Below are 25,197 nucleotides of genomic sequence, written 5' to 3' on the forward strand. Positions count from 1 at the left end.
TTCTTTGGCACCAACTACTAAAGAGCCAGTGCTCCTAAGGTATATGATAACTCCAAATCATAACAGCAGAAAAGGTTTTGAAAGTTTTGAATGCAGGATTAGCATCTTTATCACTTAATACAGTCAGACCAGTTGATGTTGAAATTTGATTTTTATGGTGACAATACCGCTTTAATGTTACCTGGAGGAAGATGAGCCATGTGCATGTGACTGCTGACATGAAAAGAGGGCAGCGTGTGACATACGGCATGTGATCCCTGCTGCATGGAGAATGTGACTGTCAGGCCCCAGCTCTGCGGACAGAAGAGGCATCCACAGGAACAGATGTTTCCCTAGTCATGGGCAGCACTCAGTGAGTCTTTATCTCTCTAGAAGATACATTACTAAGCGATGACAATATATCCAAGATAGAAGCTTCCTTACTGGCCAGACTGTGCAGACTGTGATCATGAGCCCTTCTGACTTGCAGTCTAAATAGCATGATTTGGCAAGTCAGCCAGCAGAAGCACCAGATTTGCCCTCAGAGGCTGTTATTAAAGGGAATCTAAAGTGAGAGGGATATGGCGACTGTCATGTTTATTTCCTTTTAAACAATGCAAATTGCCTTGGTGGCCCGCCGAGCCTCTTCCTCCTTTACCCTGAACAAGCATTCAGATCGGGTATTTCTGACTGAGGCCTGACTAGATTAGCTGCATGCTTGTGTGAATAAGATACCACTACAGCCATAGAGATCAGCAGAACTTTCAGGCAACTGATATATGCAGGGGTGTCAAATTAAAATACAAAATGGGCCGAAAATGAACACTGGGACCCAGTCATGGGCCAACCTCAGTTTCTAGTGGCCCCCTCCCACCTTATAATGTTCCCTGGTGTCTATTACCCCCCCCCCCCCCTCCAACCCCTATACGAGTTCCCTGGTGTCTTGTGGCCCTCCTCCTTCCCCTATACAGTTCCCTGGTGTCTAGTGGCTCTCCTCCCTCCCCTATACAGTTCCCTGGTGTCTAGTGGCCTTCCTCTCTCCCCTATACAGTTCCCTGGTGTTTAGTGGTCCTCCCCTATACAGTTACCTGGTGTCTAGTGGTTGTCCCTTCCAGACTTTTTCAAAATTCTCTTCACTCTGAATCTGTTTACCGTCAAAGATGGTAGGAAAACTTAAGTCTTGCATTAAAATGAAGAGTAATAAATAAACTTTGGGCCAACGTTCCACCTTCAGCCTAGACGGCTGACGGATTATAGAAGAGAGGCATTATCTCCAGCCCCCCCCCCCCCCCCCCCCGGCACACAGGAAGATGGAAGCAATGTTGCCGGCCAGCGATTCAGCGTAAACAGGCATGACTGTTCCTCGGTAACGCAGCCAGGCTAGTAAGAAAATATTTGCCTAGTTTGTCATGATGGAAAAGCGCGACTGGAAGATGAAGGGGGATATTATTCTACGGATTAAAACGGAAGGTTTTCTGTTGCGTGAGGACTTCTTTCCAGAACCTGGTCACTTTCATATTCCTAAATGATCCTTTTTATAGTTCTCTGGGCAGAACCAGGCTGGTTGAATAGGAAAATATTTGTGTTTACTTCAACTTGAATCTGATATCCCTGAAATCTGTTCAAGACGTGACAAAATAAAGGTTTTGTTGCAGAGATATGTCCAGGAGAATGATATGCAAATTACTACTCTTTGACATCTCAAGCCTCCCTATTGGTCCTTTTATACATGATAGAGGACTTTGCTGACCAATAGGAATGCTTAAAAACTTTGGTTAACTTTTTTTCTGAGTTACACTTTACTTTTATTGCAGTGTCTGGAACTACTTAAGATCCAGATGTCCAGTTTTCACTGAAAGTGACCTCAGATTTTATAGTTTTTCACCACCTACTCTGTTTTTATTAACAAGTTTGCTTTAAAGGGCAATTTTCAGAGCTGTAAATATACAACCTCATCACTTACCGGTAGTAAACAGAGTGCCCAAATACTTACTTTTGTTTATCTATAACTTAAAAACATTTTGTTTAAACATTTTGGTTACATAGGCTGAAGCTGTGGTTGCTGCTGCTTGGCTCAGTAGCCTCCTGATGTTCCACCTGCTGTGGGGCGGAGCCTGGACTGAACTGCAGCTAATAGCTGTGGAAGTCTGTGGTAAAGGAAGTGGCTCATGGGGGGCGGGGTGGGGAGGGGGCTTAGGTTGAATACTTAACTTTTCTGACGTCATCCCTCCGAATCCACCCCTCCCTTCCCAGAGATGAGGCCTTAGAATTTTTTTTTCTTAAAATTGTGGTCGAGGCCGTGGCCATCCCCCAGCTTGGCAGCTGCTACCTAATTGATGGCTGCCGAGCTGTGGCAATGCAGGTGGAGGGTTCTGAAGAGCTTCGGCAGTCTTCAAAAACGTGTCCACGACTGCATTGCCAAGGAGGGGGGCAGATCATCACCTGTGACATGAACACATTGGCTCAATTAAGTTTTGAAGCCTGAGTTGTCGTGCCCCCACCCCCCTACTCCCGTCGTCCTTAAGATAGACTGTCATGATGACAGGCTCTGTAAATGTTACCTGAGGTACTCTTTTAGGCCTGGAACCCACTGAAAACAGCAAACGCAAAACGCAACCGCTAGCGTTTTGTCTGAGCGGTTTGCAAGCGGATTCATGCGCGTTTTTGGTCGTGTTTTGCAACATTGTATTTTTTTGCCCAGCGGGTGCGTAGCGTTTTGCGTTTTGCGTTTTTATCCTGATTGGTCCTGTGAATTATTTTTCATTTTGTTACAGTGTGCTGAACCGCAAAACGCTAGCAAAACCGCTCAGTTTAGGTTTTGCTGAGCGTTTCCGCTAGCGGTTCAATACTTTACATTGAAGCACTAACGCTCCCAAAATGCTGCACGTCCTGCGTTTGCGTTTCTGAGAAACGCAAACGCTCCTGTGGAAGTTGCCCCATCCATTAACATTAGCCCAGCGTTTTGGCAAACTGCTAGCGTATCGCAGTGCTGCCAAAACGCTGCCAAAAGCGCTCCTGTGGGTTCCAGCCCTTAAGCCTGTTTGGATGGATACAGAGCTGTACAATAGGGTTTTGTTTTTAAATGTTTTAAAGTCCACATTTAATACTTCTCATTTACACTAATAAACATCTTGAGAGTTACCGTAGGTCTTTGTCATGTTTGATTTTGGTTGGGCTGAAAATTGATTTATTTGACATGCTTTGCCTCATACAGATGTAACAGCAAGTTCTGTCACGGAGTACCTGTCCAGGCCTGGGGGGGAAACATCTGTTCCTCCAGTCACTATCACAAGGGCTGTGTATCCTATACAGTTAAACAGATGTGCTGGGCGTGGCCACCCTGGCTTGCCTCTCACATAGTAGCTGCATATTGCTGCTCTCACTCCGCAGTGTGTCCTTTGAGAATGACAGTGAAGCACTGACAGCCTTCCAGCAGTTGGCCTCAAGAGAAGTGTAAGTGCCGGCATATCATTTTGATTAGGGTAATCTGCAGCAGAAGCCTAGATGAGTGCTGGATTTTAATTCAAGGCGGAGTACCTCTGCTTTAACCCATGCAGGACCAAGCTTGTGTCTCTAGAACCAAAGAAAAGTATTCTTCTAAAGCGGACCTGAACTCAGAACTTCCCCTCTGCTCTAAAAGATAAGCAGCAGCATAATAACTTTTAAAGAAAAACATTTCTGTGTTAAAGCTGATACAAATCCTGCAATAATGGAAGCAGACATAGGTTTAACATTCTGTGTTTGCAAATTAGCTGCTCTGTCAAGGCAGCCAGCTGACACAGCTGAGCGATCAAATTACAGTAGTGATTAGTCAGGGATGTGGGGGAATAAGGCAGGCTAAACGCTCTAGATACATAAATGGGGATTTCTCTGTTTTCCTTCTGTCTTGTGCAAGAGAACCCGATGTGTACCTAAAGGAAAAATTGTGATACTTGCCTAAGAGAGAAGCTTGTGGATTCTTCAGAGGCTTCTCGTGTCTTCCTGAAGACCACGGCCGTTGCCCTGGACCCTTTTAGAGATCACAGGCACACCCCTCTTTATGCGTGAATGTGCTGTGTTGCACCAACGCGAGTATGGCCGCACCTGTGACTCATGGACGAGCGGTTTCTGCCTACTGCGCAGGCACCGCTGTACTCGCACAGGGGCAGTTCAGCCACACTTGATCATGAAGAGGAGCATGGCCAGATAACTAATCCAACAAGCCCTTGATGGATATGTACCAGGGTCCGCCCACAGCAATGGCAGAGGGACTCGGGAAGCCTCTGCAGGATCCAGAGGCTTCCCTCTTCTTAACCACTTACCAACTGTGTCACTCGGCTTTCCCCTACAGAGGATCAGGAGCGATGGGGCTTCTGCTGGTCACTAGTAAGGTAGAATATGCATTTTCTATGATATTGGAAGTCCTACCTTGGCTATCAAAAGCCCCGCCTCCTGTCTACTGTTAACTTATTTGGGTAGACAAGCCATGAGGACAGTTAACTGGCAGCTCAGATTGGTGCGAACACCAGGCTGCCGCGGCCATATCTGTGTCCAGAGAGATCAGGGATACCATTTAGTTGATACCATAAACAGGTTCTCCTTTAAGTAACTTCTTGTTTAGCCATTCCTGTGCTTCTTGGAAATGAAGATCTGAAGTTCTCGGCTACTGGAGACCTGTCCTATCTGAGAACAACATGCACCGTTTTGCACCTAGCAACATTTCTGGCACCCCGGTGTTATGATTAGCAGCCTAGTGAAATATTTACACAGAGTGGGGTGTGTTACATCCTCTCCTATAGCACGTGTACAGCCAGAACACACACACCATTCACACACAGTCATCTGCTGGCTGAGGAGCCAGACCAGGCCCTTACATTGCTGGGCTGAGCAATATTATGCAGTTGTCGGCTCTGAATGTCTTACATAACGTTAATGGGAGGACCACGAATGCAAGGTCTATGACTAGTGCGTAACAACAAATCGTGCCCCCCCAATGCTCACACCCTTTGCTTTGCCTATCCCGATGACCTTCACAGCCAGGGGGCCCATCTCACCTTGGTCATAAAACAAGTGTGGCCATTATCATCTCCACACCCATAACAAGTGACAAAAACACCTGAGCTGAAGGGTGGAGCCCATTATCAGAGGGATTAAAGTAGTAGTTGGGGCCCCCTTACAGCTCTGTATTGATGGGTATTTATTCTTTTAATTACAGTTTACATTTATTAGGAGTCGGAGTCTGTGCATTTTTTTTCTGACTCCAGGGCCCATATGCAATTCACTTTTTCTCCTGAGTTTTCTTCTTGGAACTATTTTTTCATCTTCTAATTAGAATAACTTTTCAGGACTTTGCAATCGAAAAAGTACCAAAAAGTTGGTGGAAAAGAACTATCAAAACTATTTTAACCACTTTACATCCAGACCTTGTTTTCCCCTAATGGACCAGAGTAGTTTTGATGCTTTAGCGGTGTCCCTTTTTAATCACCAATAACTTCATCTGTACTCGTGTCACTTAAATGATCTATATATCGTTTTTTATCAAGACAAACTAAGTTTTCATTGGGGGGTATTTGGACCCAAATAAAAGGTTCCTCTCTATGCATTTTAATGGGAAAAAGGGGGTAAAATAAAAAAAATTCATTATTTCTTAATTTTGACCAATTCCTGTTTAAAAATAAAAAGTGCGATTAACCTAAAACCGGTGCCACCAGTTAGTCGCCACAGTATAGATATCCAGATGTGTCCCCAGTATCCCAATACCCCAGTATAGCCAGATGACTCCCCAATATCAGCCACCCAGCATAGCCAGATGTGTCACCTTTGTTTGCCACCCCCAGAATAGATTGACAGATGCACCCCCAGGAATAGTGCCCCTCTTTATAGCCAGATGTGTCCCCGGGATCAGGATTATCCCATTAAAGCCAGATGTACCCCCAGGATTAGCGCTGCCCCCCCCCCCCCCCCCCGTTATAGCCAAATGTGCCCCCAGTATTAGGTTAAGGCCCCCCCAGGTGCCCAGATGTGCCAAATTTGTAACCCCCCCCCCTCCCCTTGGTTACTTAGATGTTTCCTGTCAGTTTAGCACCCCCCCTTTACATATCCCCCCTCCCCCCAAGAATCTATAGCCAGCTGGCCCCCCTGCCCCCCCCCCTCCCCACCAGGCAGCCCCCTCCATGCAGAAATAGTTAAAAAAATTGCACAAGCAAGCAGTCTCACTCACCTTACCTCGGTCCTGCGACTATCCTGAAGCCTGATCCCCCGATCACCGCTCTGCATTCAGCCGCATATTGCGGGTAACCCGGGTCCCGGCTTAATGATGTCATCAAAAAAGCGCACCCGATCGTGCACAGCAGGTCAGTAAGTCAGTCAGTATATCTACGTGGCTGTTGCTGGGAGGGTGCCACAGCTGACGTAGATATACTGTAGTGGTGGACAAAGTGGTTAAGTATTTTCTTGCTTGCTGGTGATTTAAAAGGCATTTTATTGACGAGTTGGAAATATCACCTGGGAGAAAAAGTTAATTGCATATGAGCCCAGGTATCAAAAAAATTGCTTCGACTCCACAGCCCTGGCTGTAAGCAGGAAGGGGGTACCTTAGTGTTGGGCATGGGGGAAGGGTTAGTGTGAGAGATAGGGTAGGGCTCGTTTCCACTTGTGCTGCACGCGTCTGTGAGACGCGCGGCGGCACTTCCAGGTCTGCGGGTACGCAGACTAATCCCATCAGTTGTGCCATGCACCGTTATGGGATTCGCAGCCTCCCGCACAGCTTCGGATGGAAATGCTGGCCGAATCGCTAGAGATTTGTCTGCGGGGAAACCCTGCGGATTCGGCGCAGACACCGCGCCAGTGGAAACGGGCCCTTAGGGAAGGTGAGACTGGATTTCAGTAATATTGCTTTCATTTTACTATCGGTATAACCCAACATGTACATTTTTAAATGTACGCCATCATGGATGATTAAACTCAAGTTTGACATCTTGTTTTTCTTGTGCAAGACATACTCTTATGCATCACAGAATCCTCCTTTACTGTCGCCATCCACAAAGACATGAAAACCTCTATTTGGAGACGTAACCTGTGATTATTTTGCACGGCGGTCTTGTCATCTTTCTGTTTGCTTCCTATCCCTTCCTTTGACCCCTCCGTGTCTTTTATAAAGATCTGCAATGGAACGTACAAGCCGACACAGGTTCACCACCACTGCTAGATGACTAAGAGAACAAATCCATTCAGATGTTGTGGACGGTTGAGTCATGAATGATGCAATGGCCTGCTATGAACATCGATTCTGCAGCTTGGTATTCCTGTACTTGGCTGGAGCTGATAATAATCTGTCAAGGAAAGGCTACAGGGCATTGTACATGAAACGCTAGAGGATTTACTAATTAATGGACCGAAGGATGAGATATGACACAAATAGTTATTACAGTAATTCCCTCCATGAACCAGTAATTAGTAGACGCTGTACTGCTGGGATATTGCAGTTAAAGGAGTGTTCCCTATTCTGCATTAAATAGGAATGACAGGTGCTGTTTCTACCATTTTTCATCCTCTAAATGTTATCAGCTTAAAAAGGTTTGAATATTCTTCTATGATCAGAGTTCTGACTAGAGGTCAGTACACACTTAAGGTGGCCATACATCAGGCGACTTGGTGAATTCCGTTGATTGGTTACCGATAATCAAGCGTGTCTATGGGTGCTGTCGGCACCCAATCTGCAAAGGATCTACTCACCCCCCAGCGACGCAGATCCCATTGTTAGTGCCACCCCCCATGCCCACTGCATGATATCACTGTCCCTCCAGATCCCCCCCCCCCCCCCACACACACACGTACACATGCACACATACACACATACACACTCCCCTCCGCATAGCAACACAGCACATAGTTGGCTACACCAATGGACGACATCTGTCAAAGGTGTGTGCGCACCTCTTATATGCAACATGCTAGTCCTAGAAACAACTGAGGAGCAGCAATTATCACTTGTCAGGGATGTTAACTCCTCTACAATCTACAAAAAATGTATTTGATGTTGCCTTAGTCAGACCTGGATACATTTTCTCACTTTCTGGCCATAGAATGATGGGGATACAGGACAGCGATAAAGATTCAAAAGATGACCCAAGGAGAAAATTTGTTTAAGAATTGGGCTTGAATTTGACTGTATCCTCATGATGGAGATTCCCCCCCCCCCCCCCTTCACTTCCTGTGCACAAGCATGGAACACAAGATGATCTGCAGCAGCCCCCCCCCCCCCCCACACCACCACCACCACCACCACAGGAAATGGGGCGTAATCTTGGAATTACAGACCTCATCATGCACCGTTCCCATTGTCCATGTTTTGTGTTGAGCGCAGCTAAGAGATCAAAACATTCTCTGGTTTCCACTGACCCAGTTTTAAGAAAGGACTGCACAATAGTATTGTTGATATGGAGGGACCTTTTTATTTACAGGACTAACCTGACACCACTGTGGCAGCAGTAGGAGCGGCTTGTAATTCATGTCATCGCAATCCTTCACTGTAATCTTACCGCTGTGCTTTACAGCAGGGCAGTATTCTGCTTACAGAGACTCCGGGCTGGACTTGCTTACAGTTGTCTCTCCTTCATTCACATACTCTATCCATCCTTTTGGAGCGTTTGTGGTGTAGGGTGACATCATCTACCTGAAGAGTGCTGGCCACACCCTCTATATTCTATTGATTTGCTGAGGTACCCCGGCTGGGAAGGACATGATTTCTTTGAAACCAAGCATAATGTTCGTAACGGCTCTTTGTGCTGTGGGCGGAGAAATTGCTTCCTCTGCATCAGAGCCGGTTCTAGACTGGCACATATGAGGGGGCAGTCAAAAATGGGAAGGGGGCATCATAAGGAAATTTGCGCCAAGGAAATGGGCGTGGGCATGTTGTCATGTGGGCGGGGCTAACTGTAATGTAGTTATACCAGCTAGTGTATTTACAAAAAATAAATATTTTTTAATGGTAAATATTTTTCTATAAAGGTTGATATGCTATGCTGTTACGTGTTTTTCACAGCAAAGAGCACACTGACTGAGACTCTGTCTGGGACTGGCAGTGGCACTGGCCCAGTGACCCGTCTGACTGACTGCCTGGCAGGCACTGGCAGAGTGGCGGACTAGAGACAGCTTAGCTTTTTTTATTACATTATTTTCACTGAAGTTCCTCTTTAAAACAAGCAGGAGCCAGCGCTCAAAGAAGTGAGAGAGCACACACAGCAGTGCCTCTCTCAAAGTTCAAACACAAATGGCGCAGGCGGGCTGGCGTGGCATTTAAGCTCTCTCCAAGTAGAGGAGGACTGGGAGGAGCGAGAACCAATTGCGCACAGTCGAGCAGTCATGTGACAGAGCAATCACATGACCACTGAGCACCACCCACTGAATGACGTCCGTGCCGTCTCCTCGCCTCGCTGAATCTGCGTTCCAGAACCAGGAAATAGGCGGAGGAGGCGGCCGGTCTAGGTTTGAGGGGGTAGAGTAAATATTTAAGGGGGCTCCCACGCTAGAGCCGGCCCTTCTCTGCATCACTCTCACATACAGCATCTCTTTGTGTAAAGTGCGCCAAATGGTTGAACGATGCAGAGTGACTCCATCTGCAGCAAGATGATGTTGTAGGTGGGGGCAGCACGGTGGCGTAGTGGTTAGCGCTCTCGCCTTGCAGCGCTGGGTCCCTGGTTCGAATCCCAGCCAGGGCACCATCTGCAAGGAGTTTGTATGTTCTCCCCGTGTCTGCGTGGGTTTTCTCCGGGTACTCCGGTTTCCTCCCACATCCCAAAAACCTACAGATAAGTTAATTGGCTCACCCCTAAATTGGCCCTAGAGTACAGTACCTACACTACATAATACATACATAGACATATGATAATAGTAGGGATTAGATTGTGAGCTCCTTCGAGGGACAGTTAGTGATAATACTAGATATATACTGTACAGCGCTGCGTAAGATGTCGGTGCTATATAAATACTAAATAATAATAATAGGTGTTTGGTGCTGGTCTGTGGGTTGACTCTGACTGTTCTCACCATTCGTCGCTTCTGTTTATCCAAGATTTTTCTTGGTCTGCCACTTTGAGCCTTAACCTAAACTGAGCCTGTGGTCTTCCATTCCCTCAATATGTTCCTAACTGTGGAAACACACAGCTGAAATCTCGGAGACAGCTTTCTGTATCCTTCCCCTAAACCATGATAGTGAACAATCTTTGTCTTCAGGTCATTGGATAGTTGTTTTGAGACCCCCATGTTGCTTCTCTTCAGAGAAAATTAAAAGGAGGGAAAATTACAATTGACTCCCTTAAATAGTTTTTCTCATAATTGGATTCACCTGTGTATATAGGTCAGGGGTCACTTAGCTTACCAAGCCAATTTGAATTCTAATTGTTTTTAAAGGTTTTGGAATCAAAATGACAACAGTGCCCACATTTATGCACCTGCCTAATTTTGTTTAAACAATTTATTGCGTCTGTAAATCCAATAAACTTCATTTTACTTATCAAATATCACTGTGTGTGTCTCCTATATGATATACTTAACTGACATTTTTTTTAATCAAAACAACCAACGATTTATATGGGAAAATCATGACAATTAACAAGGTTGCCCAAACTTTTGCATCCCATTGCAGTTTCCAGCGTAAAGTGGGCGCGTTACACATGTTCTCACGTTATGCAACAGCAACCACATGGGGCGCAGGTATGGGAGGCAGTGCGGAGACTGAACCAGAAGCGGGCACAGACAGGTAAAGTATTGACGTACAGGGCACCGGGGGTGGGGCACATTTTACATTAGGGGGGACAGTGTCGAGGGCGACGAGGCGGCACCACTGGGCCGATTCCCGCAAGATTTCATGCTGAAATTGATTGGGAATTGACCTGGGTGTATGAGCAGCTGACAGACCTCTCTTCAATCAGAGAAAGTCTGATGGTCAGATCTGTCTATCATTGCTAGATGTATGGCCAACTTCACACACCAATCAGGACTCAAATCCTCGGTCAACAGTTTGGTACTGAGTGCTGTACAGATGCATTGCTAGCTTAGAGGCATCTGTTGCTATGGGGACAGGAGGAGGGATGACTTGCACGGATGGCAAGTGCTGGGTCTTTAGGGGCCGTCAGGGGGCATCTTATACACATGCTGTATGTGCTGTGTTTTGCCACCCCACACATGCCCCCTCCTGGCCTGTGGCTACTGTGATTAGCCATGCTATGTGCTGTAAATAAAGATACATTAATATGCTTTGCATTCGCCTCCACTAATTATAGTAACACACATTTTTATATTTTTTATGGTCAACTGTTAGGGAAGGAAGTGGGCCTACCAAGTTTAGCCCTGTACAAACAAAGGGCATTTGGCGGTCGAAGCTGTCTCCTGTGATCATTTTTTGCCCAGACAGAAACTGGCAGTACATTTGCGTATGACTTGGTCAAGCAGCCTATTGGGAGGCTAAATCTAATCCCCCTCCTCAAACGAATCCCACCATTTAATGTCTAAACCTAACCTTTACCTGCGGCACCCGCTATTTGCAGCCAATCAGCTTCTGTACTACAAACCTATTTAGTATCTATTTATGCAGCTGATCGGTTACTACTTCCACATCAGTTGGTGGTTCTTGTAGGGACCAAGAGAGACCAGGAGGCCAATGGTGCAGTATTGTTAGGTATAGGGAGTCTAAAGTGGCTGGATAGTGTAATGGTTAAGGGCTCTGCCTCTGACACAGGAGACCTGGGTTCAAATCCCGGCTCTGCCTGTTCAGTAAGCCAGCACCTATTCAGTAAGGAGTTTCTTGGGCAAGTCTCCTTAACACTGCTACTGCCTATTGAGTGTGCTCTAGTGGCTGCCTCGCAAGTGCTTTGAGTCCGACAGGAGAAAGGCGCTATACAAATACTGCTATTATTATTATTATAAAGTGTATATATGGTTATATACTTACAAAGATGGGTTGCAGTTCCTGCAACCAGCGTATAAGCCTGAAGGGGAGTTCACCATCCCTGTTCAGGTCATGCCAGATACTGGACAGTGGCTCTCCTGTAGTTCAATACACTTTCCAGAAACCTATAAAGCTATTAGCTGAAGGAGGTCTGATTGATAAAGAATAGAGGCGCCCACACTCTACCCGTTATGCTGCATTTTTTTGTATTGACCTGAGGAAGCGGGCCATGACTTGCGAAACGTGAAAATATTTTCCCAGTTGAACTGGTGTCTTCTGGAGAGGTAAGCGATTGCGTCTCATTTACACGTTGTTGTAAAGTTTTCATACCCTTATATTTTGGACGCCTCCACCCCACCCTTCTACTCCTACATCAGACGCCCAACTTTCCTGAACGGGTGCCCGATTACCAAAACGCGGCATTTCCTGCTGAGCCATGCGCCTAAATCACCTGCTTTGTTAGCCAATGGCAATAACCCAAGAATGATAGCATAACAGACTTTAGCCTTACCAGTGAACTCTGGATTGGATTTTGATTATTATTATTGCCGGTATGATCATTTCTTTTTGTCACTCATTGCTAAAGAGAAGCTGTTTCATTCCCACAAATGGTATCTCTTGTTTTTTTCCAATGTCCTCCTTGGATGCCTGTTGAGTGTGCCCTTTAGAGAGGTCCTCTTTACCAGCCTGGATCATATGCTACCTGACGCAGGCAAGATCTCCTGCCCCGCAGGCTCACGTGCATTCTAGGCCTTCGCCATAAGACAATTGGATGCTTTGTGGGGTGGTGACCTCTGCTTGCCACGCGGTTTCTCCAGCCAGCACATGAATTTGATTTGCGGATTAAGCGCTCTTTATTTTGGATGAGTCGCTCCCATCTCATTCGGTTGTGCAACGCACCCAGGTAAACTAAAATAACAGAGGCTGCTTGGGACGCTGCCCGGCTGCCGTGACTGAGGCCGGCTCTGCCAAAGCTTTTTTATTCTGCTTGTTTGCTGTGCATGCCCGGTTTTTATTTTGAACCATTTCACATGGGAGCCACAGAGGACAAAAAGCCTTTGTGCACGTGATCCTGTGTGCCGCCATGATGAGAGCAAGATTTCCAAGAGGGTTGTCAGTTTCCCAGGTAGGCCTGCGGGTAGCTGGCCTAAAGCTCTCTACAGATGTCACATGATCGACTCTCAATCTTTTATCCCTTACAATTAATGCGGACATGAACTCAGAACTTCCTCTCTGCTCTAGAAGATAAGCAACAGCATAATGACCTTTAAAGAAAAACATTTCTTTGTTACAGCTGATACAAATCCTGCAATAAATATGCAGTGTGTCTACTTCCTGCGTTCATGGAAGCAAACATCCTGTGTTTACAAATCGGCTGTTCTGCTGTGGTAGAGGAGATTCCTGAGCTGACACAGCTGAGAAATCAAATGACAGTGGTTATCAGTCACAGAGGGGGAATTAGACGGGTAAACTATCGGAATACATACAGGGTACATTTATCTCTGTTTTCCTTCTGTCCTGAGCAAGACTTTCAGGTCCACTTTAAATTGGAGGATAATCTGTTGTCAGTGTGTGCTCAGAGTCGGGCTGGGAGACCATGATGGGGGCAGAGTCCTGATCCAGACCAGAATGTCCAGTTTCATGAATTGAAATGAATTGGGTCATTAAAAGGAACCTGTATTAAGTGTGATATGGAGGCAGTTATATTTACTTTACACTTTTAAACACAAGGTGGATTTCTATGACTTTTTTTAGCGTTTTTTCAGAAATAGCGTTTTGTGGTTCTCATTCTACTGAATGAGAATTGTGACGTAATCCCTGGCGATCGGCAAAGTGCGAAGTGTGGGTGAAAAGCCTGAGTGTGCATTAGGGATGGTCAATGATATTTCAGAGTTCATGCAGATTTATGTGAATGTTTATGCAAATATATGCAGCTTGAAATGGGCCAATCAGTTTAAACCTGGGTGGGACTTGATTGGTCCATTTGAAAGCTGCATATATTTGCATAAAATGTACATAAATCTGCATGAACTGGGAAATATTTGCATCTCATTGATCATCGCTATTGTGAATGGGGCCTAAGAAGGACATACTTGCCTAAGAAGGGAGAAGTCTCTGGATCCTCTGCAGTCTTCCCATGTCCTCCTTGCCCCACCACTTTAATCCACGGACACGCCCCCCTCTTGCACTAGCATGATTGTACTGCACAGGAACGCCCATACTCTTGCAGGTGCAGTATGGCAACACTCATGCAAGAAGGGAGCGTGGCCACAAAAACATCCTACAAGCTCTTGTCTGACATGGCAGAGGGTCCATGCGGCAACTGTGGGGGCAGGAAGGACACTGGAAGCCTCTGGACTATCCACAAGTCTCCCTCTGCCTAGGTAAGTATGTTTTTCACTTGTATTTCTCCTTGGTACACTTTAAAGGACACCCGAGGCGAACATAAACTAATGAAATAAACTATTGTATCTATCCTCCTACTCCTAAAAATGACTTTTTAAGATATTCCACAGTTTTATTTTATGTTTAAATCTACTTTTTACTGTTTTATTGTTTTTGCTCAATAACACATTCATCGAAGTATGCGAGAGTTAAAATGTATGAACTATTGACCATTTGTATCACTTTCCTGCTCTCAAGCTATTTTCTGCTAGGTTTTCTAGTTGGATTTTCTTATCCATGAGGGTCACACCGTAGTCACTTCCTGTCTGAGTCAGGACTGAGTCAGCCACTTACATACCTGATATTTAACTCTTTCAGGCAGAGAAAGAAAAAAAGGAACACAGCCTAGTTATTTGTATGCTAGGCACTGTACATACACATGTCTATCTCATCATGTCACATGTCACCTCGGGTATCCTTTAAAAAGAAGAGAGAGAACCATTTACAGGGTAAGAAAAAGCAACATCACTTTTAGTCAAACACATCTCTTTCAGGATATGGCTGTGGATTTATATACTTGGCTCCACTAACCGGGTCTCTTTAACACAATACACTGAGAGCACATGCAGTGTGGTGTGTCCATAAAAGGTTTAGGCAGATCTGCTCTTATCTTTACTAGTAAGAAACCTGTAAGGCTGAGTAAAGCTTTGTTAGGCTCTTTTGTATAGAGTGCAGGATAGAGTATAAACTCTGCTTTGTATCTTGTATTGCAGGAGCAACAAAAGAAATTGGCTCTGCCCTGACCAGAATGTGTATGAGGCACCGGAACATAGAGTCCCGCCTGAAGCATCTCACATTGTAAGTGTGTTAGGTCTGTGTGTGTGTGGCCGTGTGCTTTACTTCTGTATAGAGCTCCTAGCAGCAGTGTATCTCTCTATCTGGTTACCTGTGTGCAGCATCCACGCCCCTCCCACCCCTCCACTATACACTGTGCAGCATCCACGCCCCTCCCACCCCTCCACTATACACTGTGCAGCATCCTCGCCCCTCCCACCCCTCCACTATACACGGTGCAGCATCCACGCCCCTCCACTATACACTGTGCAGCATCCACGCCCCTCCCACCCCTCCACTTTACACTGTGCAGCATCCATGCCCCTCCACTATACACTGTGCAGCATCCACGCCCCTCCCACCCCTCCACTATACACTGTGCAGCATCCACGCCCCTCCCACCCCTCCACTATACACTGTGCAGCATCCACGCCCCTCCACTATACACTGTGCAGCATCCACGCCCCTCCCACCCCTCCACTTTACACTGTGCAGCATCCATGCCCCTCCCACCCCTCCACTATACACTGTTCTTATTTTTTCCATCACAACATTGAGGAGATCTTATCTTTTTTTCTGTTAGCTTTTCAGTCACTTCTGCTTTTTATGCCTAAAATAGGGGCCAGGGTCGTGTGTTCTCAAAGATAAGGGACAACTGAAGTATGAAGAATATGGAGGCTGCCATATTTATTTCCTTTTAAAGAGACCCAGAGACGACCTAACAGTTTTATACATACCTGGGGCTTCCTCCAGCCCCATCAGCCTGGATCGCTCCCACGCCGCCATGCTCCACTGCCTCTATCCGCCGGTACCGGTCCCGTCATTTCAGCCAGTGGACGCAAGCGCAGTGCGCCCCCTCCATACTGCACAGGCGCATGCGTAAACATACGGAGGGAGTCCCTGCACTTGCCTACAATTGGCCGCGTCCGGTGGAAGTGACGGGACCCGGTACCGACGATGGATGCAGCGGACGACGGCGGCGTGGGAGCGATCCAGGCTTATTGGGCTGGAAGAAGCCCCAGGTATGTATAACATCTTTTTACTATTTTTTTTTAGGAGCTTCGTCTCTGGTTCCCTTTAAGCAATACCATTTGCCTGGCAGCCCTGCTGGTCTATTTGGCTGTAGTAGTGTCTGAATAACACCAGAAACAAGCATGCAGCTAATCTTATCAGATCTAACAATCATGTTAGAAACACTTGATATGCTGCATGCTTGTTCAGGCTCCACGGCTAACCGTATAATGCTGGGAATACCGTGAGTTGGTTTTTTTGGCAGATTTACTTTCCGATCTGATTTTTCGGTCGTTTTTTCCAATCTTTTTTTCTGATCGATTTCCATTTACTTCTATGAGAAAATCGATCAGAAAAATGATCAATCAGATTGGATCTGTTGGAACTTATTTATCGAGCCATCGATCTGAAGAAAAAGCTCATGGTGTAGCATTAGAGGCAGAGGATCTGCAGGACAGCTAGGCAACTGGTATTGCTTAAAATAAAATAAATAAGGCCGCTCCAATAGCCCTCTTGCTTCAGCTGTACTTTTAAAGGAAATCTAAGGAAAAAAAAGAAAAGAGCAGTTGAACTTACCTGGGGCTTTTTGCAGCCCCTGGAGTCATCCTGTGCCTGTGCCTTCCTTTCGAGACCCTCCGGACGGCAGCAGCGACCCTCTCAAAGCTGGCTGGCTACATGCCTCCTCACTGTGTGCCTGTGCATTGCAGCGTTTGGCGCATGCACAGTATGGGAAAATTGCTACTGCGCATGTGAAGAACACTCCCAGTAACGGGAGCACGATCAGGGTGCGCGTTGCTTGGGACCCCGTAAACGCAAGTAGCCTCTGCCTGGCCGACTTCGAGAAGGTTGCCGCTGCTCGCTGGAGGGTTACGGAAGGAAGGCACAGGATAACTCCAGGGGCTGCAAGAAGCCAGATAAGTTAAACTGTTTTTTTTTTTTTTTTTTTTTTTCTTAAATAACCTTTTAAAGCTGGATTGTCACCATAGAAATCAAATTTCAACAGCAACTGGTCTGAGCATATTATGTGGTAAAGATGCTAATCCTGCATTCAAAACTTTCAAAACTTTTTCTGCGGGAATGGTTTGGAGTTATCACAAACCTTAGGCGTATTGGCCCTTTAATAGCCACAGTTGCATGCTGGAGGGTCGTTTTATCTATAATATATTCCTCCTCTTCCCTTTATTTCCCCCTCGTTCTAATGACCTAAGACAGTACTTCCTAGTATAGTCCTCAGTCAGAGTGTCTGAGGAGGCCGGGTAACGAATACACATTTAGCAAGAGGAGAAAAAAAAGTGAGGGAAGAAATGATGTCAGGAGATCCAAGGTAACCAAGATGGAAACTGTCTAGAATAGGATTTTCTGCTGTTCCTTTATAAAATTCACAGGAATCATAACGTGGAGAATGCAATACATCCGTTATGTAAGTAGAAGTAGTATTTATCTACATACAGTGATGGGAAGATGGATGGAGCCAAATGCAGGGCAATCTTGGAAGAAAACCTCTTGGAGTCTGCAAAAGACTTGAGACTGGGGCGGAGGTTCACTTTCCAGCGGGACAACAACCCTAAACATAAAGCCAGGGCAACAATGGAATGGTTTAAAACAAAACATATCCATGTGTTAGAATGGCCCAGTCAAAGTACAGATCTAAATCCAATCGAGAATTTGTGGCAAGATCTGAAAACTGCTGTTCACAAACGCTGTCCATCTAATCTGACTGAGCTGGAGCTGTTTTGCAAAGAAGAATGTGCAAGGATTACAGTCTCTAGATGTGCAAAGCTGGTAGAGACATACCCTAAAAGACTGGCAGCTGTAATTGCAGCAAAAGGTGGTTCTACAAAGTATTGACTCAGGGGGGCTGAATAATTACGCACACCCAACTTTGCAGTTATTTTTAAAAAAAATGTTTGGAATCCTGTGATTTTTCGTTCCACTTCTCACATGTACACCACTTTGTGTTGGTCTTTTACGTGGAATTCCAATAAAATTGATTCATGTTTGTGGCAGTAATGTGACAAAATTTGGAAACCGTTAAGGGGGCCGAATACTTTTGCAAACCACTGTATATGTGGTTTTTATTTCTAGGTTAGCATGGGTGGCACTTCTGTATCTGTACTTCACTTCATGGGTGGCACTTCTGTATCTGTACTTCACTTCATGGGTGGCACTTCAGTTCTGTATGCTTGGAATACACAATGAGATTTCTCAGTCGATTTACTGTCCGATCAATTTTCTTATCTTTTCTTATCAATTTTCATTCACTTCTCTGAGAAATTGATCAGGAAAACGATCGAAAATAAGATCGAACATGTCGGAAATTATCTATCGAACCATCTATCTAACGCAAAATCTAATGGTGTATTCCCAGCATTAAGCAAAACTTTTTTTTTTTTTTTAACAAATAATTTTATTGTTTTGATTGAAAAGAAACATTAAATAGAAAAAGAACACAGGAACCCTATGCAGAGGGGTCAGTATATGCAGAGTATATACATGTTGTATAGAAGAATGAACTGTGACCATCTTAGGAAATGGGTAATACTAATGAGTCTACAGTAATAATTGTAAAGATATCACACAAGGTTTTAACAGTGTTTAGTGTTGATTATATGGTTTTTCTCCAAGGATCCACTGCACTGAAGGGAAGATGGTAGTAAGAGGTAATAGAGAGGAAAGAATAGAAGAGAATAAGAGCTGAAGAGAATAAGCAAAACTTTCTGAAGAGTCCTATGTTTAGATCAAGGGCAGGAAGCTATATAAATGATAGTGAAACCCACATTACATTAAGACAGTTTAGTGTGGGGTAATGTACATTTATTTATTGTATTTATAAAGTGCCAGGATATTACACAACGCTGGACATTGGTTAAGGTTACAGACAATATTTAGGGGTGACATACAGCAATACGAACAACACAGGAATACAAGAAAAAGCCCGAAGGCTTACTGTCTAGAGGGAGAGGTAGGGACATGAAAGGTAGGAGACCAGAGTTCATCTGCGGGTTTAGAGCACCAGTGTGTGTGTGGAGGGGGGGGGGGGGGGGGGGCAGAGTGAAATGGTGAGTTTTGAGGGCCTTCTTGAAGGGGAGGTAGGAAGATCCATAGTGTTGGAGCAGCTTTTGAGAGGTCCTGGTGGGATACATGGGACTGGGTGATGCGGTGGGAAGTCAGGCGAAGTTAATTGCTGGAGCAAGCGACTAGGTGTGTACTTTTGAATAAGATCGGAAATGTAGGTTGGACAGGTTTTGTGGACACATTTGTAGGTCAGACAGCATCTTGAATATGGACTGGATAGGAAGCCAGTGGAAGGATTCACCAGAAGGGAGCCGCCGTGGTGGATCGATGGGAGGAGTGGATTATTCTGGCTGTCGCATTCATGATGGACTGCAACGGGACAATTCAGGTCATAGGGAGACCAGACAGAAGGGCATTGCAGTAGTCAAGGCGGGAAATTATGAGGGCATGGATGAGGAGTTTGGTGGTGACCTATGTCAGGAAAGGGCGGATCTTGCAGATGTTACAGAGGTGGAAGTTGCAGGATTTTGTGAGGTTTTAGATGTGGGGGGTGAAGGAGAGTGCGGAGTCCAGAGTGACACCCAGACAGCGGGCTTGAGAGGTAGGGAGATAGTCATGTGGTTAACAGTGACATGCACAGCTGACATAACGGTTTATCATGAGGATGCGGCATGGGGTATGATGGCGGCAGTCTAGCCTCGGGCATCGGAATGATCACAGAGCGCTCTGGTAATCGGACATACTTATCTGAGCTGATTGTGATGAGGGCTCTCCAGCAGGCTGGCTGTGGAGTGTAGGGACTGCTGCACACTGCTCTAATCTCACAAGCAAACCACTCACATCAAAACACATGCGAAATATGATCCTCGCGTCTGATTGGATGGCTCAGCCGTGTGACTCTGCTCACAATGGAAAGTTGTCCGTTCTGTGCCTCAAGAGAAACTCCTAATCTTAGCTTGTATCTATAATAACATAACCATTCTCATTGATAACTAGCACAGCAGCAGCACAGTGGCGTAGTGGTTAGCGCTCTTGCCTTGCAGCGCTGGGTCCCTGGTTCGAATCCCAGCCAGGGCACTATCTGCAAAGAGTTTGTATGTTCTCTCCGTGTCTGCGTGGGTTTCCTCCGGGCACTCCTGTTTCCTCCCACATTCCAAAAACATACAGATAAGTTAATTGGCTCCCCCTAAAAATTGGCCCTAGACTACAATACTTACACTACATAATATAGACATATGGAAATGGTAGGGATTAGATTCTGAGCTCCTTTGAGGGACAGTTAGTGACATGAGATATATATATACACTGTACAGCGCTGCGTAATATGTCGGCGCTATATAAATACTAAATAATAATAATAGTAACTAGTGCTATTGGATATGTTTAGTCTATTTGTTTTAAGCTTTTGTTGTGTTGAGACAAGAAACCACTCCAAAAATATTTTTTAAATTAAAAACATGAAATTGCACATAAACTTCTTGCGTAGGAAACCTCACCCTGTGTGGCAATCTTCTGCACCAATAAAGACATTTCTAACAATACAAGGGCAAAGTCTCCAGACCCACTGAGTGATAACCATGCCTTGTTCTCTGAAACTTGTCTTCTCTTTACTGCAAGACATTTGTTGCACTTAATTAAAGGAAATCCAAGGTGGAAAAAAAAAGGTCCATCGCTGACGTTATGTTTTCCAGGGTCCCATTTTCACTTTCGAAGAGAGGGTGTCATTTACTTGATCTGATGTAATCAGTACTTCTGGAAGTTTACAGAAGTCCATGTTGTGTGTCTTATAGATCCAGGCAAAACAATGTAGACCAGACCATGGCAGCATTGTGGTTAAGTTCCCGAAATGGCTCGCCTGGCAGTCCTACAATGCTTTTTTGAGAGGCTTGTTCCTTTAAATGTTGGAAAAGCCAGTTCAGGACAGCTGAGCTCACACACAGCTGATGCTGCGTGGTTTTAATAAAACTAAGGAACGTCCCCGCTATTAACAAACAATTGGCAGCCATAACTGGAGGCAACTCTTTGAAGTCTGTTTACGTCTTTCCCATGATGTGGAGTTTAACTGCCTTTGTATTCCATGTTTTTGTGATTGTTTTCCATGTGCTGATTTTGAACTCCTATAACTTTGGTTATCTTTATATCCAGCAATGAAAGACTGCTAAGATAAGATCACATTTGTCCACCCAAAAAAAGGGGGAAAAACTATTAACTATAGGAGTGGATTGTATTGCCTGCACTGAAATTCGAGTACCAATTTTCTGCAAGACTTAAACTCGACAGCTGCCGTCCGAAACAAACAAGTAACAGCGAGACCGCCAAGGATCGGAAAATGGTTCGTTTTTCGCCCATGTAGATGGATCGGATGATGATTGGTTTTAATCATTCGTGTCGTACGATTACAAACAATCACTCCAATCCAACTACTCACGAGAAGCTAATTATGCACTTCTGGGTCCTCAGTTTTGCACTGCCTGTAAATATCCGATCAGCGGACCGTTGTTGTGCCATTCATGAATTCAACTGTGCTCTGATGTCGGCACAAACGCTGTACAGGAATACTGTTTGGCTGCAGCCAAGCATCATGTGCAGCGCGCAGACAGCAAAGTAAACTTGTTCGCCTCTTGAGATTTACTAATACAGCCTGACGGAGCACTAAAATGTGTCCAGGCGAAGCAGCTTGGGAAAGATGTCCAAACACTAGTTTCTTGGCTGAGACGCCACCAAACCACCCTTTTGGTTGAAGACACCTTCTAGAAGCCTTGGAAACAAAGGATCCATATAGTGAACCCTCTATTGGGAACAGCTTCAGCATGGCAGGTGGCCATTCAGGGGGCTTGGACACTTGATCAGACAAGAGAGAAAGACTTCTCTGCAATATCCCTCCCTCAATTTTTTTTTTATCAAATTGGAGTGTCTGGAAATGTTTCCTTCCTCTTAGTAAAATGGGCAGTGGTGTAACTATAGGGGAACAGTCCCTGGGACTGCAGGGGAGTTCAGAGCTTTGGAGGGTCGCAAGTGCTGTGTTCAGGGCTGTTTAGTCGAAGCCGTTTTGGGTACTCTGAGTCGTTAGTTTCATAAACTGAGGAGTTGGATGATTTTTGTACCCACTCCATAGCCCTGCAAGGTATCTGGTGTTGGTGGTTTCATAAACTGAGGAGTTGAAGTCTGATCATTTTTGTACCGATTCCACAGCCCTGGCTGTGTTACCGAACACATGTAATTGAAGTCAAATGGCGGCATTCGGTAGCACCAGGTGCATCACGTTTGACACACGGCGGCATAGGCTAGTGGCAAAAAAGTCACATGTGAGCACGGATTCAACTACATTTGGAGGCCACTTGGGCAGTGCCGACCGCTACCAAGCACCTGGCTGGTGAACAGGAGCAGCAGACAGGTGCCTTCAGCAGCTTGAGGAAAAGAGGTCTTATAGGTTGATGGCCACGCTTGTTCTATGATCACTGGCAGATGGACCCTTGGACTATGGGAGTAGCCAATGGGAAGATGAGCGACGTTGTGTCAAAGTTGGGGGGGGGGCATTATTTTAGCAAGATTTGCAGTTACGGCCCCGATTATGGGGTTTGGCAGTGCTGCTCCTTGTCCATTCTCTTCTCACATTCTTCCACAGTGTGATGTCACAGCATTCCACATGGAGTTGTCCGCAGGGCTGGCCAGCATTGCACAGCTGCTGTGTGATTAGTAGGCACAGAAGATCTTTATGTATCGCTCAGCCACAGAAACCACAAGACACCGCTGCTGGCAGCTCACTGGCCTGCACTGACTAACCGGGCTTATCAGACTCCTCCACACCTATTCCTCCTCTCAGGATATTTTTGTAGTTAGCTGTGCAATTATTCAGCACATTCCCCAGGCCATCACTGTGTAAAGAGCAGTTGTTAGTTTATAGACTGCTGCCACACCTGTCTACCCATATATTCTTATCACTCTTATCAGTTGTGTGAGCTCTCCCTGCTTCTCAAGAAATAATACACTTTCACTATCATTCACAGAGGTGACACACTAACAGGAAGTTACACGTTCGAGGCATATGGGTTCATCAGATTTCAGTGCTTGTATGCTGTAAGGCTGTACAAAATCACGCTGTGCAAAGGTTTAAGGTGGCCATACGTCTATAGATTTGGGAAAGCAAGGCGAATGCCACTACCGCTTTGTTCCTGACCTGCCACCGATGGAGCGATCTCTTCAATCAGGGGCAATGGACTGATTCAATCTATTTAAGGTCGAATCAGGCATCATTTGGCATTGATACATTGATTTAAGGTGTGTGTACAAGGCTGTACAGTCTTATACATTTAAAACCTACAGTTAACCTACCTGCCTTTGTTCCAAAGTAATGTCATCCTTGTGAGCATTTTAGTCTTCCTGCCCACCTGCCCGTTCTCTTAGGAAAGGTGGGCAGTAAGCTTTATAGTTGGGTGGGCATGAATTAGATGGGTGGTCCAAAGCCAGACTTCCTGCCTGGTGGTCAGTTAGGCCGTGGATTTTTATTATACACTACTATCAGAACAGCAATTCTTTTAATAAGCTCTCTGATGCATGTTCAATTAAAGGGGAACTGAAGTAAGAGGTATACGGAGGCTGACATATTTATTTCCTTTTAATCAATACCAGTTGCCTGGCAGCCCTGCTGGTCTATTTCTCTGCAGTAGTGGCTGAATAACACCAGAAACAAGCATGCAGCTAGTCTTGTCAGATCTGACTTTAAAGTCTGAAACACCTGATCTGCTGCATGCTTGTTCAGGGGCTATGGCTAATAGTATTAGCGGCAGAGGATCAGCAGGGCTGCCAGTCAACTGGTATTGCTTAAAAGGAAATAAACATGGCAGCCTCCATATACCTCTCTCTTCAGCTGTCCTTTAAGCAAACAAATATCTTCTTCGAGATTACTTAAAACATGCATTCTCAGGTGCACTGAGCATTGATGCCCGTGCTTCAGTCCGTTGGTGAGGCATGGTCCCTGCACCATCCTGTGACTGGCATCTGTGTTTGGTTTGTAATCTATCTCCCCCCCCCCCCCCCCCTTTTTTTTTTTTTAAACTCTGCGCAAAATATTGGCACTCTATAAATGAAGGAGTAGATGATGCAAAAAAGGGGTCAGATAGTTCCTACATATTCAACCAAAGCTTCACTAAGCTAGCAGGCAGCTCTATGGTGCAGGGTTGTTAGTAGCTTGGCTTGTAAGGCAGCACTATGGGGCAGGGTTGTTAGTAGCTTGGCTTGTAAGGCAGCACTATGGGGCAGGGTTGTTAGTAGCTTGGCTTGTAAGGCAGCACTATGGGGCAGGGTTGTTAGTAGCTTGGTTTGTAAGGCAGCACTATGGGGCAGGGTTGTTAGTAGCTTGGCTTGTAAGGCAGCACTATGGGGCAGGGTTATTAGTAGCTTGGCTTGTAAGGCAGCATTATGGGGCAGGGTTGTTAGTAGCTTGGCTTGTAAGACAGCACTATGAGGCAGGGTTGTTAGTAGCTTGGCTTGTAAGGCAGCACTATGGGGCAGGGTTGTTAGTAGCGTGGTTTGTAAGGCAGCACTATGGGGCAGGGTTGTTAGTAGCTTGGCTTGTAAGGCAGCACTATGGGGCAGGGTTGTTAGTAGCTTGGCTTGTAAGGCAGCACTAGGGTGCAGGGTTGTTAGTAGCTTGTCTTGTAAGGCAGCACTATGGGGCAGGGTTATTAGTAGTTGGCTTGTAAGGCAGCACTATGGGGCAGGGTTGTTAGTAGCTTGGCTTGTAAGGCAGCACTATGGGGCAGGGTTGTTAGTAGCGTGGCTTGTAAGGCAGCACTATGGGGCAGGGTTGTTAGTAGCTTGGCTTGTAAGGCAGCACTAGGGTGCAGGGTTGTTAGTAGCTTGTCTTGTAAGGCAGCACTATGGGGCAGGGTTATTAGTAGTTGGCTTGTAAGGCAGCACTATGGGGCAGGGTTGTTAGTAGCTTGGCTTGTAAGGCAACACTATGGGGCAGGGTTGTTAGTAGCTTGACTTGTAAGGCAGCACTATGGGACAGGATTGTTAGTAGCTTGGTTTGTAAGGCAGCACTA

The 25,197-nt window shown here is 45.6% G+C and overlaps 1 protein-coding gene across 3 annotated transcripts in view; it reads left to right on the plus strand.

Annotated features, from left to right (window-relative positions):
• Window positions 1-25,197, plus strand: part of LOC137542104 (protein MTSS 1-like) — a 203,177-nt gene that overhangs the window by 99,714 nt on the left and 78,266 nt on the right. For 2 of the 3 annotated variants that reach the window (XM_068263774.1, XM_068263775.1), the window contains exon 4: window positions 15,064-15,148. In XM_068263774.1, the coding sequence (XP_068119875.1) occupies window positions 15,064-15,148 (85 nt within the window). Of the gene's footprint in view, window positions 1-316; window positions 353-15,063; window positions 15,149-25,197 lie in introns of those variants that run through there. The other variant, XM_068263776.1, reaches the window with a different exon arrangement.

Source organism: Hyperolius riggenbachi, chromosome 12 (assembly GCF_040937935.1).
Source record: "Hyperolius riggenbachi isolate aHypRig1 chromosome 12, aHypRig1.pri, whole genome shotgun sequence".
In the NCBI taxonomy this organism is placed as follows: domain Eukaryota; kingdom Metazoa; phylum Chordata; class Amphibia; order Anura; family Hyperoliidae; genus Hyperolius; species Hyperolius riggenbachi.